The 23573-nt window shown below is 38.8% G+C and overlaps 2 protein-coding genes across 7 annotated transcripts; both read right to left on the bottom strand.

Moving 5' to 3' along the window:
• Positions 1–699: 699 nt before the first annotated feature.
• Positions 700–20203, bottom strand: LOC110805178 (uncharacterized). Of its 6 annotated transcripts, XM_056827866.1 has the most exons (5): positions 19818–20203; positions 18251–18701; positions 17930–17994; positions 16327–16387; positions 700–1562 (listed from the first exon to the last, which is right to left on the bottom strand). In XM_056827866.1, the coding sequence occupies exon 5, from the start codon at positions 1551–1553 to the stop codon at positions 867–869; it is 687 nt and encodes a 228-aa protein (XP_056683844.1). In that variant the 5' UTR covers positions 1554–1562; positions 16327–16387; positions 17930–17994; positions 18251–18701; positions 19818–20203; the 3' UTR covers positions 700–866. The 6 variants fall into 6 exon arrangements, 4 of the variants coding, with proteins under 4 accessions (XP_056683844.1, XP_056683846.1, XP_056683843.1 ...); XM_056827868.1 differs by lacking the exon at positions 17930–17994 and having other exon boundaries at positions 18540–18701; XR_008920442.1 differs by lacking the exon at positions 700–1562 and adding an exon at positions 1569–2727 and having other exon boundaries at positions 16546–18701; positions 19818–20200.
• On the bottom strand, positions 10414–16327 carry LOC130460593 (uncharacterized). The gene is made up of 2 exons (XM_056827864.1): positions 11703–16327; positions 10414–11510 (listed from the first exon to the last, which is right to left on the bottom strand). The coding sequence occupies exons 1-2, from the start codon at positions 12342–12344 to the stop codon at positions 11445–11447; spliced, it is 708 nt and encodes a 235-aa protein (XP_056683842.1). The 5' UTR covers positions 12345–16327; the 3' UTR covers positions 10414–11444.
• Positions 20204–23573: the final 3370 nt, after the last annotated feature.

Here is a 23573-nt window from a genome sequence, read left to right as displayed (position 1 = left end):
CCCCATTTTGAGTTCAATGAACTCCTGCGCCTTTTGCTTCTTCAGATAGGGTGGGTAAAACTTGTTCCTTAGTGCAGTTTTGAATGCTTCCCACCCAAAGTTAGGTGTGGCTCTAAGGGTATTCTCACTTCGTTGCCACCATAAATCAGCTTCACCTCTCAGGTAGTACACAGCACTGTTCACCCTAAGGTTTTCGGGGCAATTCACAGCTACAATGAGTTTATCAAACTCTCTCAACCAGTTTTCAAGCACACTTGGTTCGATCTCTCCGCTATATAGTGGAGGCTTGCTTTGAGCTATTTTCTTAAACATTTCCCCAGCCGGATCATGCACTAGGTTGGCTCTAGTTTGAGCTAGGTCTCGAACTACCTCAGCTAGTTGTCTAACCACTTCAGAAATCTCTTGGTTAGCCATATCCCTTCTCCTGAATAAAATAAAAAGGCTAACTTTAATATTGGTTGGACATGAAATTACTAAGGCACTAGTTCGACAACGAATCTACTCACAACAAGAACACGTTTAGGCGCACCCTAGGGGAAGAGTTGGCGCCATTTTTGGGCCTTCTCACCCCACTATTCGATGCAAGTAAATTTAGATGGTTGCTACTAGACCACCTTGCACATAAAATTTCATTGAAGAAATAACAATTAATCCCTTTGCGATACCCACAAGGCTTAGAATTGAGAACTGAACTTAAGAGATAACGAAAAGGAAATTCTATTCTTTTATTAGAACTCCAATGAATAATTCTTACATCCACTAATGCCATAACATTTATTCTCCAACTATAATAAAACTTAAAACCATAAATAGTAGCTTTGCCACTTTATTAATCAACGAAAAATAAAACTAAGGATTACATTTCTCTAGAGACTAACGTCGACACGACGATCATTTCTTTCCTTGTATTGCTCTGGAGTAAAGTCTTGATCATTAGGATCATCCAAGTCTTCTTCCGGATCCGAGTCTTCATCCATAGCCTCATCATTTTGCTGTGGTTCACTATCAACCACATTGTTCTCTTCAAGCTCATCTTCAGATCCACTGGATATCACAATGGTTGGTTCAGGAACTATAGGATTAGGATTTTCAATCTCTACCACATCATCATCACTATCCTCCTCAACCTCACTAGCTTGCTCATCATGGATCATGCCATCCTCACCATCACTTTCTAATCCTCCATAGCCCATACCTAGACCCGCAGAATACTTCCCATCCTCATAGCTATTTTCCGCAACCTCTAAGATAGTAGCAAGAACCTCAGAATCATACTTCCACCTACCATCACTAGTCCTATATTTGTACAAATTAGGGGTACCATCACCAAAATGCATGTCACTGAACTTGTTCTTGAGGTCTATGTAAGGGTTTTTATGGGGCAAACAATGAATAACCATACTAGCCATCATGTCTTTGTGCCTAAGGTGGGGCATATTCTTGGTCGAAGCCAAATAGTCACAAGCAAACACGATCTTCTTAACATACATGCGAGGAGTCTCATTATCCATCTTCTCTAAGTATCCTAGACTGGTGAACTTAGAAGGTAGCATTCTTAATTCCTGAAAATTCACAACTAAAAAGTCTTACTAACGCGTTTCCATAGAAATTCCAACCCCAAAAGGATACAATAAATAGTTCGTGGAGCCATACAATTTTCCATGCACAAATATATGCTCAACATGAAATATGATGCAATTAATCACATAAAGCAAGATAAAACACGGTTAGAACATATACATGGCAATTAATAATTCACATAATCACATAAAATGCATACTTAAACTAATATGCCCTTCTTAGTCTATCCATTTCTCACTTGAAAATAATATTAATTTTCGAAATTAATTAAGAAATAACTCCTAACTTAGTTGAAATTATTTAAATTAAAATCGAAAATTAATAAGAATTATTGATTAATTAAATAATTAAATAATTAAATTTCGGATAATAATAAAAGAAAAATCCGAAAATTAAAATAATAAAATATAAATTCGAAAAATACTCGAATAAATAAATAAATAAATAATTAAAATAATTCGGATAATTAAATAAAAGAATTTCTGAAATTAATAAAATAAATTCGAATTTAATTCGAAAATTTCAAAAAAAAAAAAATCGAAAAAACTAATTAAATTAAATAATAATCCAACTTTTCAACTTATTTCAAACGACCCATAATAATTAATATTTGACCCTTAAAATATTGAGTACTCAAAATAATACGTTTTGACTTTAGGAAAATAATATTTAAAAATCCTAAAGTTCCGCATTAGTCTCCGATTACCACTTTGTAGTATTGATTATTACAAAGAAAGAATGAAACTAAGCTCTAGTATACCACTTTGTAGTATTACTTACTACAAAGTAGCCTTAAGCTCTGATACCACTTTGTAACACCCTAATAATTCCTGGCTTTTATAAAATCATTTTCCAACTTAAAATAAAGGAATTACTAAAGCATTACCGCCACCGTGATAACGGTTAAGGCTATTACCAGAATTACGCAGCGGAAATTAATGTCAACTAACTTTCAAAAAACATAATTAATGCAATATTGAGGCCTCCTACAATTTGGAACCATAATGGCCCAAAAACCAAAGTATAAATAGTTTAAATACGAAAACATAATTAAAGTATAATTAAATAATTCAAAATACAAAAACATGCAACTCTCTCGATCATCCCAAGCCACATGATTCCGATCTACCAACCTGCTATTTTATTCTACTCCCCATCAATGCAAGTGCAAATGATAGATCATCATAGGGTCATTAAGGCAAAGGCCATGACCAAAACACACAAAGCACGTAGTCAGCAAAAGCTGAGTACTTACAAGAATAGAGTGAATGAAACTAAAACATGCATCACTCACTAAGTACTAATCAACATGCAAAAGCCATAAAATAATAAACAATCAATCATGAACATAAGACTCGACTCTTGACTCGACTCTTGACTCACAATTCAATTAGAATAAGCTTCGAACGGGCCAAAAGAAAGTTCCATAAAGGAATAAGGTGATGGGAGCCAACCATACACCAAATAATAAATAATGAATTCGGGCTATACCGAGTGTCGGGCCATACCGACGGAATTCCTGCGCATATTATAAATGAAACAACGTCTTGTATCATTAGTAGGAGTACGAGCTTTCCGGAAAGAGTCCACCCATTGTTCATACTCAAGGTATATACGTTCCAAGAGTTTTGAAGCTTGTTCTGGTTGCACTTTACGTTTATTAATATTTTATTAAAGGTGAACTCAAGACTCAACAATGTACATTCATACAATTAATAAACAACAACCAAAACAATCTTATTTTAATGCGTTAAGACTTGTGATCAACCAAGCAAGACTCTTGTGAAATTACTACCATGTTCCTCCTCACCAAAGTGAGACTTCACATCATGCATATTAACATGAGGGTTGTGCCCTTGCACGACAAATCCTAATTCGTTTCATACATAATATTCCCAACTAAACCCTACATGTGCGGTGGCTTACACGAGCTAACCCTTCACATGTGGTAAAATAAATAGTACAAAGAGGTACGAATAATTGGCTCAAAGTATGCTAGACATCTGTAGACACCTACTTTTGTCCCCATTCCCGCAAGGGAAAGGTTCAATGATGAAAGCATAAAAACTCCACTTGACAACGCATCTCCTATAAAATAAACAAATCTCGATTCCCCATTTCATTTCACTCGAAACTTGCTATTTATGGAAACCTGCTAAAAATAGTAACTACCGTAAAAGGTAGCGTCTAAAATGGCAAATCATAAAAGATAGAAACCTATCAGAATTAGGCGTTGCACTCCAACATAAATCCTAAATGAGATAGAAAACCGCGAGAATCCTATTCCTAAAAGGATTTGGAAATAGGAGTTACGTATTAATTAAAATCCTAACGAACCTAGAGTTCGTAACGGGCCCAGACGCATTCCGTCATAAAATTGATACGCGCTAAAAGACTCAAATTAATCTTAAACTCTACGGATTTTAGGAATCCGAATCTGACTAAACTAAACTGCCCAGACCCTATTTTCAACGCCTGGCTCTGGGCGCCGAAATCTTCGGCGCCCAGGCCTGGGCTCTGAAAATACCTGGGTACGTCTCTTTTCCTAATTCTTTGTGGATTAGAACTCTGCAATTCTATCTTTCCACGAACTCTTCCCTATAAATAGGCCCCTAGTTTCGACGTGAAAGAACACACAAAAACACATAAATATATTCTGAGTATTGACTCCAACCCTTAGCCTAAGCCTCTCGCTGCGAAACTGTTCACGCGTTCTGTCGCAATCGATCCATAAATCGAACAGAACGTATCTTGTCCCATAATTGAGATTCGTTAAATAAAAAGGAGAAATAGCAAAGTCAAAGTGGTTAGTTTTCAGAGAACCGTGACGCACCTCTCAAGGGTGCGTCGTAATGTGTCCCTTTTCGATGATTTAACTGCTTTCCTCGCCCTTTTTATGAACTGTTAAACTAACCCCAAATCTGAATGTTCTATCACGCCTAACAAATATAATATTTTTGGGAAATCGGATTATCATGCTAGGTCCCTTAATGCTATTTAAATCAGATAATCACGATCGAATTAGTATTATATTTTGCATATTGCTAAAATCAACTCAGATTAGTTTAATAGTTAACGCATGCCCCTTCAATTATTTATGCTGAGCTAGTAAGGATATCCTGCCTCTGGAGTTATCGACGAGCGAATTACTCCTCTTGGTAGTTACAGTCCCCCGAACCCTCAATCTCTACCTTGCGGGTGTATATTGAGAGATCCCCACACCAGGGATCACAAGGGAACCTACGGCCGCCGTGGTCAAACATAATTGCACTCCCTTTATGTCACGATAACCAGGTTTTGTCAGTTTTTCTCATTGTCGTTAAAAAACTGAATGGCGACTCCTATATTACTAGTCAATTGGGTGTATACTCACTGGAAATCCAATTACACTTGATTGAATAAAAAAGAATCGTCACACCCACGAGGGACAAGGTCACGCATTAGCCTCGCGCTTTTTCGACCCCCTCACAGTGGCGACTCCCCTGGGGATAGTGAAGGAAATACTCGTGCTTGTAGGTAATCAAAATAGCCGAAGGGTGAAACGATGCTACCCCGCGTTTATTTCCCCATCAAGTTGGGACGACCTGAAAATCAGCATATTAATGTGAACGGGCAGAACATCATAACGAATCTCGGCTCCCTCGGGAGTTGGGACTAAGGATACCTTTTTTCGCCAATAGGGGGGTGCATACGCCGCGCATGTTTCCCACTCGGTACTTGTGCAGGTAGTACACCTATCCCGAACCCAATCGCTCGCCCATTAGGTCCCTCTCGCCTGCATGCCCCCTTGGCTTGCACTTGCGGGTTGGCCTCTTCAGAGAAATTCGTCTGTTGAAGACACTACCTTGACCGGGGCATGTGTTGGATCTACGATAGAAGCGGTACCAAGCCAGGCGCAAATAAACTACCCATAGAAGCCTATCATAAACTACATGGCATATTTAATTTTCAAATCCATGCTTGTAATGTAGTTATGTGTAGCGAAATATGTGATTTTGTGTGACAAACTATCCTAGGAAACCAACGACCTTAAAAATTGCCCAAACATTCATAGACTAATTTACCAAAGAGTTATATCAAGACACGTGTTCCGCAAACCCGAATGATCGCCACAAAATAAGCGACGCTCGGGATGGCCTGTAACGAATCCAACAAATGTTGTTGCGCGTAAAGGACGTTATAAGGCAAGCACGCAAGACGAAGTCGCATAAACAAAAGACAGAAAACGAGAACCAGCCAGGGACGCATTTTCAACGCCCCTGGCTGGGCGCCAGAATTTCTAACGCCCCTCGCTGGGCGCTGAAGTTGCTGCTTGGCCTTCTGGTCAGGCGCAGCAGCTTCGATGCCCGCAAGAAGGGAAAATACGTAGCACAAAAAATGTTCATCAAAAGAATTGCTACGAGGGCGTAAGAAAAGCACTCGATTTCAAAAGCGACTTGCGGAAAATTAATAACTCTTTGTGTCGTTTTTAGGCCTCCTACAACGGCAATGCTCGGCATCGAAACCGAACATGCTAACAACTATGAATGGCACACGGGCAAGTGTTTCGAAAATCCAAAGAATGACCAAAATAAAAATAAAAAACCCAAAAAGTGTACCGACAGAAGAAAGAGCGAAAAAAAAAAAAAACCAATTTAGAGAGTCGAAGTCTAGACTAAGTAATGCTTGAAACTTTGGGAACCTAAACTTTAGCTTATCTTATGCCTAGGACTGGTCCTGCCACTTGGTGCCGATCAGGGAATCAACGGCTAGTGCGTCTCGAGGATACATCGCCAACACCAGGTTTAGTAACTCCAAGCTCCGTCCGTCGTCCCTCATTTCAAGGATCTCCGCTTCCCCGACCTCGATTCGCACCTCCAAACATGTCCATCGAAGATTTGCGAGACCAGGTGGTCCAAATGACCCAACTTATGGGCCAACTGAAAATGGAAAACGAAGCCTTAGCGGCTGCGTAAGCCAAAAATGACCTCGAAAACGAGAAGAGGATTGAAAAAATGGTCCTACAGCAAACCATGGGGAGCAAATACTTCTCCCTCGAGCCTGAACCTTTTCCTGGCAAATTACCAGAAAAGTTCAGTTCATCTGACTTACCAAAGTTCAAGGCCACGGATAACCCCCGTGGTCATCTACTGAGCTTTGTGAATGCCTTTCCTTTGTCCTTGGAACATGTGCCGCTCAAATGGTACTATCACCAGGACCCTAAGCTCTTCCCCACTTGGGAAGACTTTGTCAATGTCTTCATCAAGCAATACTCGTCAAACATGGATTTCCAAGTCACCATGCGCGAGCTGGAAGTTCTCTTCCAAAAGAAAAATGAGGGTTTCACAACCTACTTTGCTAGATGGAGGGACCAGGCGGCCCAGCTAATCTACAGGCCTCCGGAAACAGAATTGGTCCAAAAATTCATTGACAACCTGGACCCGGCTTACAGACAACACCTTAGGTACCTGGGACTCGACACTTTCAAAATTGTTTATGATGTGGGAATAAAGATCGAGGACGTCCTCGCCAAAACCATATAGAGCAAACCCACCTATAAGACCAACACCTATAATCGGGGTAACACATCCCAAGCCCAAGAAGTCCATGCTGTAAAAGAGGCTCCCGCCCGAAGAAACCCTGTAAGATGGGTCCGAGACCGAAAGTTTGCCCCACTCGGGTCAACTTTGGTACAAGCCTTTGAAAGACTAACCAATCAAGGAAAGTTGAGACCTATAGGCCCCACCCGTGACCCTCCTGTCAAAAACAAATATTGGGTCGAAGTACTTACTGCAAATTCCATCAAGGAAATGGGCATGACACTGAAAACTGCTGGACTCTAAAACATACGATCCAGGACATGATAGAGGATGAAGTAATACCTCTCCCTAACGTTGGCAAACCCAACAACAACAAGAGCCCACTCGGCTCTTGTCACATCTCTCTCGACCAACCAGAGAATTTCGACCCCACGGTGTATATTACACCTCAAGGTGCACCACTCGCTGTGGTCCCTATGGATCGAATCGAGAGGGAAGTGTGCGGTGTGTGGAACGATGATGCTGAAGATATTTACCTATCTCAAGTCTCGGGCCAGGACCTCTTCACTGAAACTTGGCCCGGGTATGCTCTCATTGACACCACCCCTCAGGAGCCCGAGGTCGACAACCTCACCCGATCCGGAAGGATATACAACCCGTATATTCACCCACCTCCTATGGACGACATCCCGGTCAGGCAAACTCCTAAGAACGGACGGCACGCCACCGTCGCGGAAGTCATTGAAAATCCTCTCCTGAAACAACTAAAAAGAACCAAGGCTGAGATTACCGTCTGGGATCTTATGTGTACTTCAAAGGAACATCGCGAAAAGCTTATTCGCTCACTTGACCTCATCTCAGTACCTACAGATATCACACCAGACTCATTGGTTAGCCATGTCACGAGAGATGCCGGAGAAAAGGCCATAGTTTTCACTGATAAAGACTTACCCAAAGAGGGGGGTGCTCACAATAAAGCCCTTTACCTAGTGGTTGGATGCAAAGGACAAAACATCCCCCTAGCGCTCGTAGATAATGGTTCGGCGGTTAATGTCTGCCCATTGCGAACCGCCCATTGCTTGGGGCTAGGAAACGATGACTTCCAAACCTCCACGCAAGGGGTACGAGCTTATGATAACTCCCGAAGGCCTGTATTGGGAAAAATCAACCTTACCATACAAACCGGGCCTGTGGCACGCACCACGGAGTTTCAAATTATCGACATCAAGCCCACTTTCAACCTCCTCTCGGGGCGACCATGGCTCCATGACTTAGGAGGTGTGGCTTCTACCTTGCACCAAATGGTTAAACTTAACCATAACGGGGTAATACTAGAAATCCGCGCCCCTCCTCTCGACGTCAGTTGTACTATGGTTGGAACGGCCGAAACTGCAGACGACCTTTATGGGTTTCAAATGGAAGAAACAATCCAGTTCATCGAAGATTATGATCCAGCATTCCTAGACCCGCATGCATCCCGAGTCATCCCTAGAATGCTGTTAGCTCAAGGCTATTTTCCAGGAACCCCATTGGGCATAAGGAAGAAGGAATGCACATTCCATCCTTTTCCCGACAAATTTACTCCCTTTGGCTTAGGCTATGAACCAACGGAGGAAGATATTGCTGACCGCCTATCTAGGCTACGCCTTAACAAAACCAAACAAACCACCCTCCTTCCCCCATATCAAAGGACCCTTAACGGGATGTTCATTCGGGAAGGAGAAGAACACCCATGCTGTGATTTCCCTAAACCCTTCGTTCAGGATGGCTTGCTAAAACCCGGATTTGAAATTTTCCATGACTGCCACACCTTGGATGAGGCACCCCACCTCACCAAGACTAAAATAGCTGAAATATTGGACAACCAGGCTCTGTGGACATTGTTTAACGAATTGAGGCCTATGGAGGACGAGACTGTGATGACTACCCTAGCTTTACAAGATGAAGGTTTCGATCCAACCCGGTTAATCTGTCCTGCATCAACACTAGAAGAGGTCGAGAACGGATGGGTGAAGATATATCAGTGGGTCAACGCAAAAGGAATGGAATTCAAGATGAGTACCGGTGAAGGACCGAAGTTTTATGAGACTAAACCCCAGGCTTGAGCCACATAGAGCAGCATTAGTAAAAGCGCCTAGTAGTTCTTTAGATTGATAGAAAAAAAATAATAGAGACTTTAGATGGTCCTAAGGCCCTTTAGAATATGGGTCAGTTTTATTTCAGTGTGTTTTCCTTACTTTCCAAATCAATAAAGGCGTAATATTTCTCCTGAAAATTTTATTCTAACACTAAATAAACACCAAATGTACTTGCAAAAAAATAATAATAATAAAGAAGCGGCCCACTATAGGCCCAACAGACAAAGCCCACTCGGTTTTGAAATAGTGCCATGAGAATCAATTCCCGAAACCCACAAAATAAACCACATTATCCCATTCATATCCCCAAAACCTAAAAAGCCAACCAGTGTCAGAACCAATCCATGCAACCTAAAATCAAAGGAAATAAAAAATTTAAAACAATGCAAATGTTACCAAAAAAACAGATTCATAAAACATAGATTCCATCATACCCTTCACTACCAACCTACCTCCAAAGCCTACACAAAGATCTTCATAAATTCCGCACCCTAACTCCATTTTCAAAACTGTTTTGAGTAACCAATAGAAAAAATTAATCTGGACAAAAATGCATTTCACGCTAACAGTCAAAAAGCCTCCAAAATAGCCTCAAAATTAACTTTAGCTACAAAGAAAAATATCAAGGCACACAAAAAAAAGAAATAGAAATAAACGCAAGAACATGTGAAGCAAAGCGTCAAAAACTGACCGCCCAAGTCATTTTCGGCGCCTAGGGCTGGGCGCCGAAATTTCTTACGCCCCAGCCTGGGCGTTGAAACTCTCTGCCTGCCAAAAGTTTTCGTTTTCGAAAAGTGCTCGTCATTTTATCCGCACACAACGGAAAAATAACGAACACTTGGGGGGTACAGTACGTATCCAAATAGGTTTACCAAGAATACAACTATACAAATTGGTCGAATTTTACGCAACCTATGAAAAAAAAACGGCAGATGAAAATAATGGCAAATGCTTCACTCATTTGACCAATTAAGTAATATGTTTCCACTTCAGGACATATCTACCGAAATCCGGCATACTAGAACTTATTCTAAAGCTAGAACTACGCGCGACCTGATTCTGACAAGATACGTAGGCAATCCTTACCAAAGGATTCGGTCGAAATAATAATAATAATAAATTATATTCTTTGTGTAAAAAAGTGTTAGACATATAAAAGAGGAGAAACAAAATCGAATGGAAACTAAAAATATGCCTTTATTAAAATATAATAAGAAGGAAAACAAAGTGCTAGGAATAAAAACAAACACAACTGAAATAAATAAAAGGGCACCTACACCCTAGCAAGAACTACACTACTCTAGTTCTTCCGGATCATCAAATAATGTCTTGTAGAGAGCAATGTTCGCAGGATCCACCCCCACAGTCTTCTGCGCAGCCCCAATATCAATCTCCATAAGAATCGGCTCCTGGACACTAACTTCCAAAGATGTCAAGGCTTCAGAAACATTCTCGATTATAGCCCGCTCAGCCTCGAAGGCACAGGCAATGGTGGGAGAAGGATTACTATCATCAACTGGACTAGCCACTATTTCTACAGGCGGCTGAACCTTCCTAACCCATACATTGTTCTGGCGACGATCTCCGCGAGAGCTTGCATTTCTTTTAACAACAGCAGGCCCCTTCATGTTAGGCATCTTTTTAGGCCTGACACTGGAACGGGGAAGAACTTCCTTTCGCTTTCGATCAGGACGAGCTTTCACAGTCTTAAAACTATAGGTACGAGGTCTGGCAGAATCATGACCCTCGTACTAAACACGAATATGAGGTATCAAAAGCTCAGCCGGCTCCCCATTACGAGCCTCGATCCTCACATCTTTGTCATCGGAACTCATCCACAACTTATAGTTTTCAGAAAGACCCACAAACCCATTTGTAGCTACGGCCCAACGCGGGAGACCATCATAATACTTGGCCCACGCTAGGACCCGTGTTTGTGCAAAGGTCGCTACCTTAGGTGGTACCGTATCAGAAAAGGGGATAGTCTGCCTTAAACCATATTGACGCATAACTCGGTAAGGGAAAATATAAATGGGACGAGATAGCCCCAACAAAGAAACATTAACCGATACATCAGACCCCCCTGTCATAGTAGTCAAACCCCACCATGGTACCACCCACTTAATAGAACAAATGCCATAAGTAAAAAAGGAGGTCCATTCGGCCTCGTCCTGGCCTTGGTACAAGTATTTTCGGTTACCCAAAGCTATAGGGCGATAATGTTTAGGATCGCAGGAGCTTCCAAAAGTCTAAGCCGTTCCGCAAGCCAAATCTGCAAAAACAGGTACGATCGAATCAAAAGAATGAAAAGAAAGAAAAAAAAGGTTCCTGAGGCGCAGTTTCAACGCCCAGGACCAGGCGCCGATTATTCCAGCGCCCAGCCCTGGGCGCTGAAACTCAGCCCCAGGCAGAAAGAAATATGTGCAAAAAAAATATACATGTGCGCAAGGAAAAGATCGATTACCTGCAGCAATAGGGGACTCCCCTTAAAATATTCAGATTTGGCGCCCTTCTTCAGTTCATCCGCATTCAGCAAAGTCTCAGCAACAACCAACGGCATAATAGAATAGCAACTTTCCATCTGGCTAATCAAGGGGATCAACCTTATGTCACCGAACTCACCATTATTATTCGACAGCAAGTAATGATTCAGCCAACAAAATACAAGGGCTCGAATGTTCAATTTTTGTTCGGTCATATTCTTACTAGGCCTAAAGTGATGTTTTACAAGTTTCGCCAAGTTAACCTTATCATCTACAACAATTTCAGCAAACATGTTATCATCTAGACCTAGGAAAGCCCTTATGGTTGTTTTACCCTCTTCAATAGTGCCAGGGGTAACAGGAGTAGCATTAGTAGGATAACCAAGGATCGCAGCAAATTCATCAGGCAAAGGACATATTTCATTGCCAAAAAAAGAAAAAACATGATGATCGGAGTCCCAAAAGCTTAGGGCAGCATGCAGAAAATTATAATCAATATTAATTTGTTGTAAGCCTAAAAATGTCTCTAAGTGGTATTCTTTTAACAAAGCTTTTTCTGTGGGAGTAAGGGCTCGTAGCCAACGCCTAACAGTCCGTTGGAGTGAGAAAGTAGGGATCGACATGGCAAAAGCAGTAAATAATTAGAGCACAGCAAAAAGAGAGAAAGAATTTTAGAGTGATGGAAAATAAGGACATATATAGCTGAACGCACCCAATAACATCCTGATCCCATTCGGAAACGTGTTTAGAAATCCGAAAATCAAATATTACCAGGAAAGAACTTTCAGCGCCCACCCCTGGGCGCCGAAATGTTTAACGCCTGATCTTGGGCGCTGAAAATGCAGCCCAAGGCCCAGATTTCACAAAACACGGAATAGGAAAGGACTTAAGACCGTGTTGCTAAAACACGAGGCCCTATTGCAAGTAAGAACAAGCCCAAAGCACCTTTAGCTCCCAAATAAGCAAAAAAAAAAATAATAACATTAAAACTTGGTCGAAACTTAGACCCGTCTCATGTACACTTTTCAAAAAAAAAAGCAAGTTAAACATCATGGTCATTCTTCGAAACACCAAAAATATGTGTCGTCAAGTCATTGGTTTTCCAAATAAAAAATGTTTGTCTTTCAAAGGATTAATCCGGGCCAAGCCAAAACCGGATGTCGCCTGAAAACTGAAGTCGCACTCCACGGCTTCGCTAAAATAGCACACTACTATAGGAGGTCGCTCGCACATACGAGCGTGACCCCAAACATGATTACAACATGCAAAAAAACAACCGATGAGCCCCAATGCTTGGGGGCTCACGAAAAAATAAACTCCAACGAGGGGCGCGCAATCAAAATCACATTCCTAGACTGCGCCACACACCATATCATGTTTGGATATCTCAAAAAAATATTGTTAAACAAAAATATACGCAGTGTGGACCCACTCATAGGACACATCTAATCAGGAAATATTACGACCCACCAACAGGTTGTAATCCCAAAAGCCCTTCTACATAGGCAAAATAAGAAATTCAAAAATGGCTCGCCCACCCTCAGCGGGCGGGGTCTGCGTCACTAAGCCGCGCATGTCCTCAGTTTTCGAAAGAAATGAAATCTTCAAATTTAAAATAGGCTCGCCATCTTCAGCCGGCGGGGTCTACGGCGCAAACCACGTAGGTCCTTATTTTCGAAAAAGCAAAATAAATTTCAAAACAGATTCGTCCACTTCTATCGGACGGGGCATCCACCCTCAGCGGACAGGTTTGCCATCTTCAGCCGGCGGGGTCTACGCCACAAACCGCGTAGGTCCTTATTTTCAAAACATCAAAACAGATTCGTCCACTTCTATCGGACGGGGCGTCCACCCTCAGCGGACAGGCTCGCCCACCTTCAGCGGGCGGGGTCTGCGTCACTAACCGCGCAGGTCCTTAATCGCTGCAGCGATAACCTTTTTTGGTTTTCCCTTTTTCCAAAAATTAAAGGATTGGTTTTCCCTTTTTCCAAAAATTAAAGGATTGGTTTTCCCTTTTTCCAAAAATTAAAGGATTGGTTTTCCCTTTTCCCAAAAATTAAAGGATTGGTTTTCCGTTTTTCCAAAAAAGAACGATATACCGGATTTTCCTTTGTTTTACGTCCTATAAAAACAAGGGGGTTTTCTCGTTTAGCTAGCCCTGAAAATGAGAATCTTTAAAAACGTTTTACCTCGTGATTGGGCTTGGCCAGGCCCAATTACACTTTACAGCTTTAATTTCGAAAACATCTATAGCTACTCCCAATGACAAAGTGAGGGAGTTTCTACGCACCTTTAGATCCTTCCAATGACAAAGGGAGGAAGTTTCTATACTATCAGTTGACAAATCCTGATGACGCGTGAGGGATATGTCGACACTTCAAGTGATGACCCTTAAGTCAAATGTTATCACTCGGGGGCTCGTGAGACCCTCGCAAAACAGGTCACATACACCATGGCTTGTGTGACGCACTCCGTCTAATACTTTGACCATCGTCTTACTCCAAGACTCAGTCAAAGTGGGGGCTAACTGTAGACACCTACTTTTGTCCCCATTCCCGCAAGGGAAAGGTTCGATGATGAAAGCATAAAAACTCCACTTGACAACGCATCTCCTATAAAATAAACGAATCTCGATTCCCCATTTCATTTCACCCGAAACCTGCTGTTTATGGAAACCTGCTCAAAATAGTAACTGCTGTAAAAGGTAGCGTCTAAAAGTGGCAAATCATAAAAGATAGAAACCTGTCAGAATTAGGCGTTGCACTCCAACATAAATCCTAAATGAGATAGAAAACCGCAAGAATCCTATTCCTAATAGGATTCGGAAATAGGAGTTACGTATTAATTAAGGAAAAATTGATATTGACAGTTCCAACTATGGCCGTTTAACTTTTAAAGGTCTCAACTTTTGATTATTCTAGAGTGGTCTCAACTTTAAGGTGTGTTTTCCAAGAATGGTCCTTTGGTTTATTAAACTATTAATTAAGTTGATTTAAGCATATCATACTGTTCCATTTACTTCATTTAATTATAAAATATGATTATTGCACGAGAGATATGAGTGTTAATTAAGTTATTTAGCACTTAATTTTAACTAAGGGACCATTTTTGGAAAACACTCTCTATAGTTGGGACCACCCTGACATAATCAAAAGTTGGGACCTTTTAAAGTAAATCGGCCATAGTTGGGACCGATAATATCAATTTTTCCATTAATTAAAATCCTAACGAACCTAGAGTTCGTAACGGGCCCAGACGCATTCCGTCATAAAATTGATACGCGCTAAAAGACTCAAATTAATCTCAAACTCTACGGATTTTAGGAATCCGAATCTGACTAAACAAAACTGCCCAGACCCTATTTTCAACGCCTGGCTCTGGGCGCTGAAAATACCTGAGTACGTCTCTTTTCCTAATTCTTTGTGGATTAGAACTCTGCAATTCTATCTTTCCACGAACTCTTCCCTATAAATAGGCCCCTAGTTTCGACGTGAAAGAACACACAACAACACATAACTATATTCTGAGTATTGACTCCAACCCTTAGCCTAAGCCTCTCGCTGCGAAACTGTTCACGCGTTCTGTCGCAATCGATCCATAAATTGAACAGAACGTATCCTGTCCCATAATTGAGATTCGTTAAATAAAAAGGAGAAATAGCAAAGTCAAAGTGGTTAGTTTTCTGAGAACCGTGACGCACCTCTCAAGGGTGCGTCGTAATGTGTCCCTTTTCGATGATTTAACTGCTTTCCTCGCCCTTTTTATGAACTGTTAAACTAACCCCTAATCTGAATGTTCTATCACGCCTAACAAATATAATATTTTTGGGAAATCGGATTATCATGCTAGGTCCCTTAATGCTATTTAAATCAGATAATCACGATCGAATTAGTATTATATGTTGCATATTGCTAAAATCAACTCAGATTAGTTTAATAGTTAACGCATGCCCCTTCAATTATTTATGCTGAGCTAGTAAGGATATCCTGCCTCTGGAGTTATCGACGAGCGAATTACTCCTCTCGGTAGTTACAGTCCCCCGAACCCTCAATCTCTACCTTGCGGGTGTATATTGAGAGATCCCCACACCAGGGATCACAAGGGAACCTACGGCCGTCGTGGTCAAACATAATTGCACTCCCTTTATGTCACGATAACCGGGTTTTGTCAGTTTTTCTCATTGTCGTTAAAAACTGAATGGCGACTCCTATATTACTAGTCAATTGGGTGTATACTCACAGGAAATCCAATTACACTTGAATAAAAAAGAATCGTCACACCCACAAGGGACAAGGTCACGCATTAGCCTCGCGCTTTTTCGACCCCCTCACAACATCCCGTACAATAGCATACAAATAAATAATCCATCCCTTGCATGTGAAACAAACCATACATGCATAAATATTGAACAATATGATTGAAAATGAAATCCATACTCATAATAAACTCAACATTCTTGTTCAACCAACAATTCAATAATTCCAATAATATTAATCCACATGATCGTTCACCAAAGCATATATGAATCCACATAATATAATTCACATCATCAACAATCATGTAATGTCCTTGACAAAAGTGTGGTCGCCCTAGACTTGTACGTACCTTGAATACCTAAGCGTAGGGGCCACTTTGCAATAACGAGCACTCAACTAGAAATCACCTCCTATCATCAAAATAATGAGACTTAAATTATTTTCATGTTCATTAAATTTCCAGCAACTTTATAAAATCTAAAACCTCATTTAAACTTTAGAATTCAATCGTTTTTCAATAATATAATCGTCTCAATTTGCAAAACCAATCTCTTGTACGAAAACATACTTTTTCCGCCTTTAAAACCAATAAAAATCAACACTTTAAGCCTTTATTCAAATCTGAAAATATAATTGATTATCATAATTAAAATCATCACCTAATTATGCTAATCAATTGACTCATTAGGTCTAGGTTAAAACCCTAACTTGAAAATCCCAATAAAACTAATTTATTATCATAAAAATCAATTCTTTATTCCATAAACAAATCTGAAAATTCGTCATTTAATCATTAAAACAAGCCTAATGAATCACAACACGCAAATCCTCAAACCACGGTATTCATAACCGGTTCCCAGCATTTTAATTACTCAAAACAATACTAATATTATAATTTAAAATACGGAATTGAAATAGAATAGGTAAGGAAGAAGAGAATTATACCAATCCGGCCTATAGCACGGAACAACCACGAATTAGAGTGATTGGGCGAAAAGGAATTGAATTACGAACACGAACAACACACACAGCGCAGGGACGAAAGGATGCAGCAGCGCTTGCGCGCGGGACAGGGCACACGGCACGCAAGGGCGCGCGCGCGAGAGGAGGGGCGAGAGAGCGAGAGGTGTGCGTTGAGCACACGAGCAACAACAAGGCACAGCAGCAGCGCAGGCACGAGGGCTCGCTGCGGGCTGCGGGCGAGAGAAGAGAGACGAGAGGGAGTGTGGGCGCTGGCGCGCGAGGGAGCAAGGGAGCGAGAGGGGGTGCTGGGCGCTGGCGCGCGAGAGAGAGCGAGGGAGGCAATGCAGCGCGCGCTGGGGTGTGAGGCCGAGCAGCACGACGCAACAGCAGCACGAAGGCACGAGCACGGGGTTGTGCGGGCGTGCTGACGAGCCGAGCAAAAGAGGAGAGAGGAAGAGTCATGGGCAAGCAAAGAAAAAGAGAGGGTTTATGAGATTTTAGGGGCTCAATTAATGATGAGGAGTCCTATTTATAGGCTCCTTATTTTTAATGGGCTAGGCTTAGGAAAATAGGATTGGGCCTAGGAATTAAGTGGTTGGGCTAGCCAAGAGCTTAGAATTAAATTCTTTTGATTGGGCTTGTTTAATAAACGAATTGGACTTTTTATTTAAAACCCGAAGCCTTTAAAAATCATTTGCAACCCATTTAATTTCCCTACTCAAGAATTAAATTCGTTTCGTAATTAATTAAAATAATAAATATTCTAATTAATTAAAATACATTTAAATAAAATACATTTAAATATTAATTAAATGCTAATTAATCGTAAAATTCTTTCTAAATATAATAAAATATACTTATAAATATTATAAAAATACGAGGTATTGCAGCTAGCCCTAAAGAGTTTATCTTATTACAATTATAACAACCAACCAGGAAGAACAACCTTCCGTAGCAATTTTCCATCATATGTAAATGCAGTTCATTACCTCAATCGTCTAGAAAATCAAGCATGTAACTCCAATTCTAGGTAATGTATTAGCTCCGAATATAACTGATGTGAAAAAATAGAAAATCAAGTTAAAAACAAAGCAAAGCTCCAAATTAAACTAACATTAAACTTTACTTCTCCAATGACGTTTTTCTTTCATTTTTATTCTTCTCATTTCCAAATTGATTCCTGGAACTAGGTCTAAAAAAGACTAGAGTGTTAAATTCCATAAAAATTTTCGGCATCAACACACAATATATTTTTGATCAAACTCTAGAACAAGAAAAAGCACAATAACTATCCAAATCACAAAGCTTACTCTTCTGCTATATCTATTCTCATGTTAGTTGGAATGCGCTACCCAAGGAAAGAGCGACTTTATAAATACTTTTTGTGGAACTTATAGCGGAAGAGTCATTAAGCGACCAGTTCCTGCTAGTAGCAATATAGTTCAGGCTCATCGTAGTTCTCATAACGAGTTTTCCACGTATTCATTCTCATTCCTTTCATCAAATCTTTGAACAACTATTTGTCAAGAAATGTAAGTTAGTGTAGCAAAACTAACAGGAAGTATAAGGAGATAACTGAAGTAGCTAGGTGAAACGTACCTTGATTTAAAGGGGATATTGTTGGACAGTGTCAGCCAAGGTAACATCAATTTTGTCATGAGGGTATCCATCAAAGATGTCCTCAAGCCTCCTTTCCCATCTATCCAACACAACTGAGTCTGTGAGATGGGAATTTGGACCATTCACTAGCTCATCAATCCTCTGTGTCCAAGTTGTCAACCATGGCAGCATAGTATTATCAGTGAAATCTTGTTTCTAGACCAGGGTAGTTTTAGTTGAAAGGAATTAGATTTAGGGAGAGTGGGAGACTGCACCATATATAGCCCATATTACTTTCTTCCTTTCTTCAGTCAATAACAAACTACCGTTACCAAGATTCAAAACATAAAGGCATGAACTGAGCTACAGATAACACACACAAAATAACATATAAATAGATAAACTAAGGTTGAGCCTCTGTGAGACATATATATCTCAAAAAGATAGCATGATTACAATTCAAGTGATATGATATATGTTATTGGGAATTGACTTGGTTATAATCCACTTTGTAACTTATGGCCAGGGTGCAGCTAGCTCCTAGGTGCAAATCAAGACATTATCTATGACAAAGTTCTTGTTTAATTAAGACAATATCTATAGCAAGCAAGCTAAATTCAAAAAATCAAACAGATGAAGTTTGCATTTTGTAAAGTAATATAGAAAACAAAATTTAAAATCCTTCACATTTAGAGTTCCAACTTTCAATTATGTTTGGTATTCTCTATGAACCTTCTTAAAATTTGGGCCAAAATCCTCTAATACAACAATTACCGTCCAAAATCGAAATAGATGAGAGGGATAATGTGCAGTTACCCACTATTGCGGTTCTGATGTTAGGGAGGCAACCATTAGAGGTGAGATTGTAGGGTTGGCAAGTAGAGTTGCTCAACTTGAAGCTTGAATAGCTATATTTGAAGCAATACCTTATCTCACATCTAGATCAAAATCCTTTTTTTATCAGTTTCAGCTAGTAAATACAAAGTATCAAAATTTCAGACCCTCTTTATTCATAATTCATGCTTTGAAGAATGGTCATGGTCCATCTTTGTCAACTACACAAATTACAAACTGCAGCTACAATTAAACTAATTTTATAACTCATGAACAAGTCATAATTAGATAAACATGAGCAGCATCACCAAAAGATGATGGTAATCCTCCATCACGCACAAAGGCCAAAACATTATAATTTTACATTTAATTAAAAAGATCATGAAGCTCGATTGATACAGAACCATAATAATCAATACATAAGTAATTAATTCGATGTCTTACCTCGTATTATAACCGGAGAGATCCACAAATCCATAAATTCGGTTAATTTGCAAGAAATTTGATGAACCCTAAAACAACCTCTATGTCGGTGAGTTGCGATTTCCGACTTACGAACTTCAAACCCTAAAAAACCAATTGCAGTTAATTGGGAATCCCGCTCTCCAGATCCAATTAACCCTAAGAAAACCTCTCTTAGTTGATTCATAATCATTCTCTTTAGATTCGATGAAGTTGAGTCCCTCTCTTCCTCTAATATGTCGTAAGTTCTAGAAATAGGGGAGTTTTGAGGGTTTCTTTTATTTTGGATTTCATTTTATTTTTTTGTTTTGTTTCTGAATAAGTGTGAAACGGTACTGAACTTTTGGGAGTAAATCCGAGAGAGGTTAATAAATTTTTGCCCGCTTAGACTATATTAACCATAAGCGTTGCATTAGCATAGTTTACCGTCCCATTAGATACCCTATTGCAACGGTTACACCTATCCGTCGCATTAGCCTAACTTTTTAGAGAGTAATAGAAAAAACTGTTGCATTAGCCTTATTTATTGCAACGGTTATAGATAAGATGTCGCATTAGCCTTATCTGAACCGTCGCATTTGATTAAAAATTGCTACCTTTTTAGTAGTGGAAAGAACAACAAAAGTAAAAGAAAAGAACATTCAAAATCTGCGTGAATACTAATAAAAGACACAAAGAACATTACCAGTACATAAAAGAACAACAACAAAGCCTAAACGAACATATTAAGATAGAGAAACGAACAACTATAAAGAATTTCAAAACAATACCAAAAGAACTGCGAGTAACTGCGAAGTAATTGCGAAATGAAGTAATTGCGAAATCATAATCATCAAAATATATAATCTAAATACATTAATCAAAGTAATTGAGAAATCAAACTTATCTAAATAATAAAAAACACGACAAGTGCGAAATCAAAATCATTAAACCATGTAATTCGTTATTAAAAAAATTAAAAAATTACCTTCACAAATCTGATTATCAGCTGAGGAATTCAAATTTGAAGAAGAAGAATCAATAGAATTTGATATTAAAGTAGAAAAATCAACAAATATCTGAGAATTTTCCATTACTTTCTCTCTCTAAAATCAAATTTACATTTTACCACATTTTCTCTCTCCTCTTCACATTTTCTCTCTCCTCTTCACAAATTCTTATTTCAACATTATGAAAAATACAGGAAGATATAACCGCAAAAAGGAGTAAAAACAAAAGAACATAGTAAAACACAGCTAAATAGAACAGAGCATTCCTTGTTTTTTTTTTAACAAAAAAAGTTCGTTTGTTCTTTTGTTCAACAAAAGATGTTCTTTTCTTCTCCAGATTTAATAAAAAAATGCGCGTTTTGTATTTAATGGCTGTCGTTAGCAATTGAGACTTCCACACGGAGTTGTTCCAACCACCTAACAAGAGTAATAGTATTCGTCCTCGTCCCATTATGGGAGACACGAATTAGGTGTCTACAATAGTTCATGTCCAGATTTGTACTGTTCATGTCCATATCAGAAACGATCTGTCCATATCATATCCAGATCAGAACCATATTTGTACATATCATCCTCAAATTAGAACCGATATGTACAGATCATATCCAGATCAAAATTGATATGTCCAGATCATAATCGAACTATCTAGACCATGTTCAGGTCTATCTAATATAAGGAATAGTTAAATCATGATCAAAGTCAAATAATAACAATATTATAAATTTGTGTAACATTTATTTTACACGTAAGTCGCTTAATATTAATAAATTTAGATTTTTCTTTAAAATTAATTCTGAAAAATTAGATCAGACTAGAGCAGATCAGAAAAATAAGTTCAGATAAGATCATATCAGAAAAAATAAGTTCAGATAAGATCATATCAGAAAAAATAAGTTTAGATCAGATCAGACCAGATCAGATCAGATCACATCACATCAGGAGAAATAAGGTGAAATAAACGATGCCTAAATCTAACGAATTTATCCCAAAAACCTCACCATTGTTTCTCTTGAAGTCGCGCCAATACATGTGAGTATATATATTCTTCTCCCAAATCCATGCACAAATTAAGAAAATAAAAGAAGAAATTGTGTGATTGAGATTTATCATTTTCGACTGATAAAAATCACACATTAGATTGTTATAGATCTTTTTAACATTTTCTTAACTTTTATGTAGGTAATTTGTGATGAAATATTGAAATTGGTATATATTAAACTATTGGTGAACTTCTCAAAAAAAAAAAAAATACTATTGGTGAAGATACTTTCTGAAGAAAAATAAGGTAGTCACCCTAAGTTAATACGGAGTAATTTTTATTTACCTTAATGTCAGCATACATGGATTCTAAAATCCACTTATGCATCTGGTGCATAAAATACTAGTATAAATATAAATATAGTTGTCTAGTCATGTAGATGGTTTGGGCCGGGGTGGCTGGGTACGGATTGGGTCACTACGAGCCTACGTTGCTTTTTGGTCATATTCAGGGTGTGTTCTATGTTATGATGTTCATTTATTTATTCCGACCTTATCTTATATGAGTTTACTTCAATTTATTTGAACTTATTTTAGTTATAGATTATAGTTAATCTACTCTTACATTTTATGAACTTATCTTATATAAACTTGACTGAAATCATCTTTTAGTAAAATAGGTGGAAATAAAGTAAACAAAATATAACCTCATTCGACAATTCGTATCATGGTGTACTAATTAGGTATATTGGAATTGGTGTTATTGGCCTATTGGGTACTAATTGTCTGATTCAAGACAATGTATTATTGGGTCATTATCAATTTTAGTCAACAATATAATTTGATTTCCGTGTTCCAAATTTGACTTAAAACAAGTCATTTTGAGTTACATATCATCGATTGAAATTGGATTATCACGTATGTCGGAATTGGTGAGTGGTGACCCCGCTAATCAAATATAGGTGCAAAACGCAAGTTCAACTTAAAATTGACATATGTCATGATCTACTTATTTATTTGAGATGATTTTTGTTGGAGTTGAAAGCTTGTTTCAATAGCTTCGCAATGTCTACTCATAAGCTCGTTTTGGATAGAGAAAATTATGTTAGTTTTACGAATACCTGTCCGGGAGGAGGGGTGTGTGCGAGAACGAAAAATGTATGCGAGGGCACACAATGTAGAAAATGAGGTAGTACCTAAATCGACTTTGGGCACACAAACATGAGAGTTTTTACGGGTTCAATCTGTTTTTAAACCGGGGTTGTTGTTCATTTAATGAACTAGCATAAAAACCTTTTTGGGGCATTAATTGTATAAACCCACATATTAGAGATAGAAAGATAAGGTTTATGAATAAGTTCTTCATTTTTTTTCACTCTTGTGCTTGTGATTGAGAATTACAAAGAATTTTTTTTCAAAACTCTCGTAAACTCTAATTCTAAAGCAATCCAGTATAGTCTCCTCATTTAGGATGAGTTTTATAGTCTTCAAGCATATTGCTTGAAAAAAAAATTCACCTACCAAAATTGTGTCATTTTGTTTTCTATTTTCTTAATTATTCCAATTTATTCTTCCTTAATCATAATTCCAATAATCACCAACTACTATGACAACGTAAAATTTATCTTAAAAACAAATAGATTGAATATATTATTTGAAAAAGACCTCCAACAAAACAAAATTAAAAAAAAAAAGACAAACTATTGTGGTCGAGATACATCTAAATATCTAATATACTATAGTATCCACACAAGTCACACTATAATAATGA

The sequence above is a fragment of the Spinacia oleracea genome, chromosome 5, assembly GCF_020520425.1.
Source record: "Spinacia oleracea cultivar Varoflay chromosome 5, BTI_SOV_V1, whole genome shotgun sequence".
Lineage (NCBI taxonomy): Eukaryota > Viridiplantae > Streptophyta > Magnoliopsida > Caryophyllales > Amaranthaceae > Spinacia > Spinacia oleracea.
This window is presented reverse-complemented; position numbering and strand designations above follow the sequence as displayed.

Coding starts and splice junctions, on each gene's coding strand:
- LOC110805178 (XM_056827865.1), bottom strand. CDS start 1,553: ATGCTACCTTCTAAGTTCACCAGTCTAGGATACTTAGAGAAGATGGAT.
- LOC130460593 (XM_056827864.1), bottom strand. CDS start 12,344: ATGTCGATCCCTACTTTCTCACTCCAACGGACTGTTAGGCGTTGGCTA. Junction 11,511..11,702: donor GGAGTCCCCTATTGCTGCAG/GTAATCGATCTT, acceptor CTGTTTTTGCAG/ATTTGGCTTGCGGAACGGCT.